Genomic DNA, 10,546 nt, shown 5'->3' on the forward strand with positions numbered 1-10,546 from the left:
ACACACACACACACACAGAAGCCAACAGAGGCTGTCACTGTGCCACAGTTCTAAGTCTTGTGTGCCATATGCTACCGTAGGCTCCTGGCAGGCAGGAGTATCGTTGCTCTCTGTCAGCTGGGAGGGTGGTTCAAAGGCCAACGAGGGCCCATTAGGGACCATCCTGCATGCACACTCCGCTGAAGTAGCAGGCGCGTGTCGTAGCATCTCATGTCTGATTTTGACTGTATGTACTCTGAAATCTTCTGCATGCATTTTTTTAGAGAATGATGCCAGAATTGATCATTACATAGTCATAGTTTTAATGAATAACAATTCAGTCACTGATCAGCCTCAGCACCTCAAAAATATCCATATTTACAGGGTTTGACAGGATATTCAGCTTTTTTTTTAATAAGTAGACTGTTGAAATGATTTGACACTTTACAATCATGCAGTAGAAGAAAAGATGAATACATGAAATGTATCTAAAAAGCAGAATATTCAATATTCAAGGCAAGTTTAAGTGAAATCACTGACTTATTGTAAGAATAACAACAATCCAGGATTTATATTAGATGTGGATTAAAGTACTTGCCAGATGGATTATCAGACCCAACCCTAAACCTAAAGTTGGTTATGTTTTCCAGTGACATTTTCACATGGAACTTTTCAGTTATCTTTCCATTTTTTTCCCTCAAGGCAGGATCCACTAACAATTTGTGCCAGTGCAAAATGATAGCATCCAAGAAAATGGTGTTTTCTAGAGATTCCCCATGGGGGAATTGACCTAGAAATAGGCTGATGTAGCTGTCCCTGCAGCTCAGGGCGAGTTGCAATTTGCATTTATGGGAGTTCCAAGGTGCAAAATAAAATGAGGAAATTATGGAAATTCATAGCAGACATGATATATTTCGAGCCAGTGGCCTTTTATCATCTTTTGATTGCACACAAAATGTTCTTCAGACATCGGCATTACTCCTTGTAGGCCTGGCTTTAATATGGCTCCTTGTGTCATACCTTTTTTTTTTCTACCTGTAAATTGCACTCGCGGTGCCCAGTGTGTTTGCTACGACGTCCCAGAGTGCCTTTTTACACCGTGTTAAAACATCTCTTCTTTGCAGCAGAGAGCTCTTTGGTTGTGAGCTTTGACACCAACGCTTTGAGCACTCGCAGCAAAAGAGCTACCGTGCACATTGTTTTGTCGTCACATTTGTACATTCTCAGTTTGAACAAATTACTGGAGCCTGCCCTCATTTTAGTGCCTTAATTTAGTGAATAACCTTGCACAGGTGGGATTAATTGCATTTGGGATTACATCATTGTTGGTATGTCTGGGCCTTAGTGTGGAATGAAGACTGTCAGAGGCAGTAATATACAGATTAGCTTTAATATGCTACACTACCCAGTGATAGTCTCCTATCATTGTTTCTTTAATCACCAGGAAACATTTGATTAGATTCTTGTAGTAGTAGTCTCTTTGCCTTATTGCCTGTTGCAGGAATAATTGCCTGAAATCTAAATTACCTCAAGCTAATTTTTGTAAGAGCTGACATCCAGCTGCAGGGAACAGTGCAGTTCTTAGGCTTTGATACAGTTCTGAGTTTTCATCCAGCCGAGCAATTTGCTGTTTGCTCAGTATATTAAGGTCTAACACAATATGTGATCAAAGAGAATATGAGAGGCGTAAATACAGTTATTGACTTTTTTTTTTCTTTTTTGCTCTCCATTCCCTGTTTTCTCCTCTTTGTGTGTGTGTGTGTGTAGATATTCGTGATCGCAGGAAGAAGCCGGTGATGCTGTTTATTCATGGAGGCTCCTACATGGAGGGCACCGGAAACATGTTTGATGCCAGCGTCCTGGCTGCCTACGGGAACGTGATTGTGGTGACCATGAACTATCGGCTTGGCGTGCTGGGTAAGTGAGCTGGATTCCTTCTTTATGTTCAAAAAATCGCTCAGACACACACGTGTAGTTTCCATAATGCTCCCATAGCAATAAGACATTCATGTTACTCTGAAGATATTAGGCGTCGTAGTAATATATTCAATTCAATCTAAGATCTTGTAATTTTTCCTTTTCACTCCCGGCATCCCACCGAACACAAAACAGTCATTTGTGCGCACGTGCAAGTCGATTTCACTCAGCAGACTCTTCATCTATTTTCTGAATTGATGAAGTTGGTGATGGATGACATCGATAGAATTTATCAATCTAATGACAACCAGTGCAGGCGCTGATCATGATAGCTTACTTTCTTATGGATCTCCCTTGTTGATTATTCTACTCTAACCACTCTGATTGTGTAATTTCTTTGAAAGGTTTTGTAAAGGGACTGCAAACGCTCATACTTCAACTCCCTCCACCAAAAAAGCACTGTTTTCTTGTCACTAATATTCTTTTCACAAACACAACAATTGTAAATCTTGAATTCAGTTTAATAGGAGCATTTCACAGAAGTGACTTTTTCGGTCTATAACTGCAGTACTGTCACTTTTAGATGATTTTTGTGTTTGGGGATATACTCCTGTACTCTTTTTTAGATCTGTTGTTGTCTGAAATGCACACTGATAATTTATTTCATTTAATGTTTATTTGATATGGACAGATACAGTATGAATAGAAAATTGCATAACAATTATCCAGACATAAAAGATGTTAAGACACAACAAAGTTTAACTATGTGGTACATTTTGTTGAATAGCAGAACAATTTGCCAGCTTACTCATACAGTATACGTACTAGTGCTGAAACAATTGGGGAAATAAATCCAAATTCTCTCATTTCAGCTTCTCAAATGTGAATATTTTGTGGTTTCTTTAGTCCTCTATGACAGTAAACTCAATATCTTTGGGTTGTTGACAAAACAGGATATGAAGGAAACCGCTTGGGCTTTAGGAAACTAAACTAATTGATGAACAGAGAAAATTATTGACATTCTAATCGATAATAAGAATAATTGTTGGTTGCAGCTCTTAATACATACAGATGCATGCATATATATTCACATGCGTAACTACCCTGCCCCCAACCATACACATGACTACATGATTAAGAAAATATATTACTGTAGACCAAAAGCAAAAAAAAGATTCTATTTGTTGAGCAAAATCAAATCAAACTCAACATTTTCTGTTCTACAATAATTCGTTTCACAAGTTTGTGGTGTCAATTATTACCCAGTCCTTTCGCAACTTGTCAAGTTACTGTATGATCATTAAAATTTAATTAGAGGAAGGTCACAAAATGCTACCAGCATTTACTTATTACAAGCAGTGAAAGTTCTGTATTTCTTTTTATTTTAGTCATTATCAGGTCAGCGGGCAAATACAACCTTATACTTTAAATGGATTTTTGGTCCTGCACCACCTTTAGTCTTTCTCACCATGTGACCACCACTCTATTATTTATTTGGCTACTGAGTCCTGCATTCGGCAAAGTAACTCTCACAGAAAGGCCTTTATGAGAGAGAATGCAGAGACAGGAACAAGCATGCAAATCAGATACAGATCTGGCATTTTTACTGACACAGAAATGCACCTCACAATTCTTCATTTTAACTGCATGCCCTCGCCTGGCGCCTCCAACCTCTAGATGTCTATTTCGCGGCTGTATAATTCATTCCACAAAGAGCAAGGACTGTAAAAAGGGAAATGCCTTTACAGAGTGCTTTGGTAGGAGAAGGCATGGTTATGATGCACTTTTGAGCTGTTACCACCAGACACAGCACAGTGAGAGAGAGGGATTTGGAAAGTAGTTAAGGTGGCTTTACAGGCCGAGTGCAGTGTAAGTATACTGTAACCTGGCTGCTCAGGTCACTGTAAGATCCTGCCGTAGCCGGCTTTGACAAAATGAAGAGTATCATCTGTCACCTCAGCTCTCCAGCACGAGCTCGTCATTCCTTTTTCCTGAAAATACACTCCACTTCTCCTCTTTGTTACTCACCGCACTCTGTCTCGCTCCATTGAGACCAAGTAATTTAGCTTGGAGAGGAGAAACATGCCTCTAAGGAGGCAGGTGCTAACTAAAGGAAACTAAGTGCATTAGATATTTCATTAGCCGAAGAGAGAGTGAGCCGCTGGAAGCTGTTTCAAAATCTGCTGCCTCACTTTGATTTGTTTTGCTTCTTTTTTAAAGGACGTTTCTGTGTTGTTTTCTGGTGCACTTACAAAGCCTTTACAATGATGACAGATTTTCATTTGCATGTAATTACCTAAAGTGTTGGCTTTTGAATGCATCTTTATTTAGTTCATCAGCATTTTTTTTTTTTTTTGCTACAAAAGGATAATGCAATCTAAAATGTGACTATTACTAGAGATCAATGAAGCTGCCAGGAAACCAGTGTGTGACAGGACTGTGAGTTAGTTTGATTTGATATTCCAGTGCCCTTTTCTGAGCAGTGTTAAGGAATTAAAGGATAATTTAGTTTTTTTTTTAAACTGGCTCTTATTGCTGTCATCTGTAACATTTTATACAAAGTCCCAGTTTAGCTAAACTTGTTTGAAAAACTGCTTATTGGTCTTACCGTAGGTGGTCACTCTGCAATGAGGGAATCATTATCAACGTCTGGGTGTCTTTCTGCCTTCAAATGAAGTGGTTTTCAAAAGTCTGGCTAAACTGTTGGCGTGTTTCCAACCTGTCAGACTGCATGTGTTTCTTGCCTCATTGGACTTCATTATAATGGTGCTGAGCTCCTGTATCTAGGAAATACTTTGGTGAGTACACTGTTATTATGACTGATAGAAGTGATGGCCAAAAATAAGACCCTCGAAACAAAGTGCAATTTTCCTTTGATTTAAATTTGTTGTGTTTATTATCACATCAGTTGATTATCTAATTCATTTGTGACAGTTGCTAATTGCAGCAAAATAAGCTTGATAATAAGTCTTATGGCGCAACTCAGTCACTCTCTAGATGGTCTTGGTAGTGGAGTCTTTTTATCCCAGTTTGAGCCTAGTACGTACAGTTTTAGATAAAATAATCCTGTTCAGAAGGAGTCCAAATAAGTGGATTACTAACAGAAGTTTAGTTTTCAAAGAGGATAAAATGAGTCTGAATTTGATTCAACTAAGAAACAAGATAAAAGCTAAAGTATTAGATTTTCTTAGATTATTGCTGTCACTGTTGTCTGTCACTGGATGTGCATTAGTTAGGACTGGATCTTACTTATCTCCTCCTGTGAAGTTGTAAATTCCATCTCAGTATCTTTACATGTCTCTATTCGGTAGTCTGGTGGCATCTGTTGCATTTTCTTCTTTCAGCGCCTGATCTGTGACACTCATCGCTTTCTTTGAGTCAAGGAGAAAGCAAATTGAGAGAGAGACTTTGTCATTTGTATGCAAAGAGAAAGCCGCAGCTATCTCCCAAATATGAGAGCCATCCAGTGCAATTTGGCTATCATTGGGAGAAATGTGAGTAATCTTTCGCCCCATGCATCCTATATGATGGATGGCATTTTCCTTTGACAGACAGACACACACAGAGAAGCCAGTATGAGGGTTAGAAATGCGCATTTGTGTGTTTAGAGGTGGTGTGCGTCGAGCATGTGTAGCTGAATGCATTCATGCATATCAATGTCTGCTCTGTGGATACACTGCGAAGAGTCCTCCTGTGTTTGTGTTCTTGCTTCAGCAATCTGACATGCTGATTTGGAAGGGCAATGCAGGAATTATTGATACAGGAGCTGGATGTGGTCATGTGAAATGCAAACTCGACACTGCCTGCCTGCCAGACAGAAATGGTTATCTTTGCATGAGATCTTCAATTTGTGTCAGAACCCTCCTGCACATATTGGATGTTTTATATGTGTTTGTAAATAGATTGATATAGGTTTTTTTACAGCCTCAGTCAGCATTGCAAAAGTTATATTTTGAGCTTGTGGTTTACTAGGCCTGCTACAAATTACTGTGAGGGTTGCAAAAGTTTTGCATCGCCGTATGTTTTCAATTTAGCAGGGCATTTAATAACCCTGATCATATAAATGATTACAGCTGGAGTTAATTTGAATTCACCGCTGCTAATTAAGACTTAGAGGTTGCCTTTTAAAATGTGTCTTGCCCATACTGTATCTGGAAAGCAATAGACTGCAGAAGAAAGTGCAAGTTCTGTGCTACTGGACTTGTTGTAGAAACTAATAAACATATTTCAGGGCTCTAATCAAGCCAGTTCATTCCTAATTGCTGGTCCCAAGTCGAATAAATGGGGAGGGTTGCTTCAAGAAGGGCACCCAGAGTGAAAAGCCTTTGCCAAATCAAATATGCAGATCATCAGATCTCCATGCCAGGATTGGTGGGGCCTAGTTTGCAACTGTTATGGAGAGCAGCCAAAGGGGAAGAAGAGTCACGTACTCTTCACACAAGAAGGACGATTATTTGAACGGAAATACTAGCTAAACTGGATTTAAACAATATGTAAGGAAATTTAATTAGAAGTCTAAAATCCAGCAGGTCAAAATGCAAGACCACTATATTCATAAAGAACAACATGTTGGCTGAAGTGGGGGTTTACTTGACTCTTTTGGTTTAAGGGGAAGTCAGTCTAACCAGTGAACCACAGGGAAATCGCTTGATTGGCTCATAATAAACGACAGTGTCCATGTTCATTGCAATGCAGGAACAACGGTCTCTTAAAGTAAGAAATAATATAGAATATCTTCATGTGTATCATATAAATGACAGCAGGGTTACATTTCTTTCTGCTCAGTGCTTTGCTACTTCTGCTGCCTATTTAGATCTCATTTTCCCTCATGGAAACTTGGTCATCAATCCATCCATTCTAAACATTTCACAACATCCCATTTGGTGAGTTACAACCAGCCAGGACAGTTACCTCCTATCCTGTGGTACGAATAGCTCCAAGAATCATGTCTTGAGAGAAAGAATCAGTCTTGACTTATTTTGGAAGTGACAAACAATTTCTCCACTTGACTTTTGTTTATTTTTGCCTCCTGCTTTTGTTTTGTAAATCCGTCTAATTTAGGACTCGCAGTTTGGGGGATTATATTTAGTCACAGTAAATACAGTGCATTTAATATAATCTATATGTAAACTAATTAAATAGATTCTGTCTCTTTAATTCTGTCTCTCTGCTAACCTCTTCTCAAGACTTTATCTATATGTGTGTATTTCTGTCCTTATACAAGAGCATTTAAGGAAAAACAAAAAGAAATCAAGACAAGAATGGCAGTAATAGAGGTCAGGGAAAAGAATTCAACCTTCTCTTTGTTTTTTTTCTCGATCTGGCTGATTGAGAGACGTGATCTTTTCTCTCTCCGTCTCCGCTGACACCCTTGTTTAACAGCCGCCTCTCTAGCCCTGCCAGCGCTACGCAAATGCTAACCACCATGGAATCATTCACATAGCCGAAACGGCCCCACTCTATCCGTATGCTAATATGGAAATTTACCTGTCTGCACCCAGACAGGCGAGTTTCTCCGGCAGCAGACATGGCTGGGGTGGCGGCGGAGGGAAAGAGGAAGCAGCAGGCAGTCTCTCTGCAGGGAATTCTGCGGCGTTCAGTGTGTAATAAAAGGCTTCGCCAGGCCACTGAGCACTTGACCTTGCCTTGGCTGCCTTGGCGACAGACATGCTTACAATGCATACGTCACCTCCACCCCAATGAGCTTTTTATATCCCTCCACCGCCGACCAGAGAGCCGGGGAGGGAGAACCAGAGGTGGGGAGAGAGATGAAAGTGAGACTATGCATTCATTCAGACATTAACAATGATGATGAGAGCGGAGAGGTGGAACGGCGTGGTACAAAGCTTTGAGCAATGTTTTTGGTGCTCCAGCACTTATGTCGACATACTGTACGCAGTATGAGCTATGTGTGCTGGAACACTGTGGCCAAGAGATGCACACACAGAATAGGGTAAGAGATTTTGAGAGATGAGAGAAGTGACAGTGGGAGAGAGATGGCAGAGAGTGGGGGGTGGGGTGTTTGGTGGGTTGGCTGCTTTTGCCTGTGATGCTAAAAATAAAACTGCAGAAGTCCGCTTTGAGTGTTTGCACTGGAGCAGACCATTCAGTCTAGAGGCGCAGAATTATATGAATGCTCTGTAGCTGCCTGTTGCAGATATGGCATCTTCTGCATCTAGTATCACTTCACGGTGCATAGACTGAACACACACACCACACACCACACGACACTCTTGTTACGCTTTGTTAAGAACTCGTGGATTTGGTATGGGAAGGTGTGGGAAATGTGGTGGAAAAATGCTGCTCAACGCTTCGGCAGGGTGGTCCTTCAGGGTGTGTGTACCTGTGTGTGTGGTGTGTGTGTGCGTCGTGTGTGTGTGTGTGGTGTGGTGTGTGTGGTGTGTGTTGTGTGTGTGTTTTTTTCTTTTTGACTGTGTTCTGTCCCATGACCAGACAGAGGTGTGAAAGGCGACCTGACAGGGCCAGAGAAAATATTAAGACACACACTGGCTGAACACCTCTCCCAAACACTTGCTCGCACACACAAAACACACACTATTCTCAGTCTCCATAGCAACCTCCAGCAGAATTGATGAGCAAAGTCCTCTTGACTCTATGTGGGGGGGAGAAAAAGGGGGACTGTGGTGTCTTAAGTATGTGTGTGTGTGTGTGTTGGGTGGTATACAGTGTGACTTTGAGAAAGAGGACAGGCTGGTCCACTATATTCTGAGTGGGGATTAGCACCTCAGCTGGCCCGCATCACACACACACACACACACACACAGGCTGACACACATTCCCATGGGCAGGTGAGATGCACACAGACGCCCTCCTGCACTGACACACACATTAACACAGTCACAGGCATGTATTCAGACAGCTCTTGCAGCTTCTCTCTCATTGCTCCCCAGACGTTGTTTCCCCTCTGTTTGTCCGTGGCCTTGATACTCACCTGACATGCCTCCTACTTTCTTGCCTTCATCTATTCTCTTCCCACCCTCTCCTCTTCTCTCTCCTCCTATATATTCACACCTTCAGGAACTTGTTGAGTACAGATATGTACACTGCAACACGGCTATCTGTCTCTGTGTATCAGTATTGGCCTCATTCCTACTACGAAATTATTCCCACCAGCTGAATTGGATGAATTATATAATGCTCAGCAGAGTAATTAAATCTTAAAATATGTTGTCTCCTTCAAAGCAGTCTGGTAGTCCAACAATGTAATAAATCCACAAAAACTTCAGGTCCAGGGTCTAATCATCAAAAATAGTCAACAAAAATCATTCTAATGTATCTTACAGGTATTTTGAACACATGTATTGGATTAGTTGGTTTTCAGCCCAGCTGTAAAATTCCAGTATTTTTCAACTTGGGTGTCTTATGTACAGATTTGGGAAACACCGGAACACATGTATTGAGGAAAACAGTGCGAGCCTCCTAAGGCTTCCCAGAGAACCTTCAATTTTACATAAATCATTGCAAATTCTCATCTTTGAGTCTGCTGGATTGGCCATTATAGCTAACTGCATGCTTCAGGGGCAACCAAACTGTTCAAAAGCTGTCGGAGGGCTAGCTCAACAGCATTGGCCTCAATATACTTGCTTTCCCTGAATCAAGTTTATCACATTCTTGTAAAGGAGGTGGCGAGTGCATGTTAGCATGGCCCACAGTCGGAACGGCCCCAGGAAAAGAAACCCCAGGTTGAATAATACCTGACACTGCTTTAACAAATGAGGAAAAAGAAAAAGATTTTTAAGTGATGACTGTGGTGCAATTTAACTATTATAAAAGGCACAGAGTCTTGCATCAGGATATGTTGGGACTCAGCAGATAGCAGTAACTCATTATACTACTCTTTATCCTTGTTTTCCTACTTCACTTGGACAGTCTGGGGCTGTTGAGAAAAGTATTGTCTCTCTCTCTCTATCTTGAAACATCACGTTCAGACAGTGCAATGTATCTTTTTGTGATATTTGGAATATTATGCCTGGTGTATTAAAGTCGACATAACTTACATAATGACAAAATTAATTAACAGCTAGGTTCCAGTTTGGTTCACTAGAGATCTGAAAAAACATTTCATTTCAAACATCTTTTTCAGTTATTACAACTCTTTCTCTCTGTCTGTCTGCAAGTGGCTCTTGTTGCCTCCCTATTAAGCTGTTTTTCTCTCTCAACTTTCACTTCCCCTCGCTTTGTTGCTTCATCTTGTCTTCTCTCTTTCTCTCTCTCTCTCTCTCTCTCTCGTGTTTGTCCCTTGCTCATCTTCTCTTTCATCTAATCTTCGCTTCACCCACTCTTCAAAAACTGACTTATGGGCCAGATTATGCTGATGTATGTTTCACATGTCAAACAATCAGCTTTGTAAGTGAGAAACCATGGGCTGGTAATAGCCGGGGATGGATCATCATTACGGAGGGATGACAGCCGTTTGAATCATCGTGCGGCGCAACTGGGAGACTTAGTTCTCCCCTGGGGACGGCGGAGTTGTTTGGGGAGCCAAAATAGCATCCCGTGCATCTTAACATCCAGATTGACACTCATAAAGAAGGGCTGTTAGTGAGTGTAAATACAAAGCAAAGATAAGCAGTCAGCATTTGTGCTGGAATCTGCTGTGACGCGATGTGATGTTTGTGTGTGTGTGTGT

At 41.0% G+C, this 10,546-nt stretch overlaps 1 protein-coding gene across 1 annotated transcript in view; it reads left to right on the forward strand.

The window, feature by feature from the left end:
- The window catches only part of nlgn2a (neuroligin 2a), a gene marked incomplete at its 3' end in the record, with an annotated part of 169,736 nt that overhangs the window by 110,036 nt on the left and 49,154 nt on the right, over positions 1–10,546 (forward strand). The window contains 1 exon segment of the mRNA XM_035675673.1: positions 1,747–1,896. Within this exon segment, the coding sequence (XP_035531566.1) occupies positions 1,747–1,896 (150 nt within the window).

The sequence above is a fragment of the Morone saxatilis genome, unplaced genomic scaffold (assembly GCF_004916995.1).
Source record: "Morone saxatilis isolate NCDOM2014 unplaced genomic scaffold, NCSU_SB_2.0 Contig4, whole genome shotgun sequence".
Classification (NCBI taxonomy): domain Eukaryota; kingdom Metazoa; phylum Chordata; class Actinopteri; family Moronidae; genus Morone; species Morone saxatilis.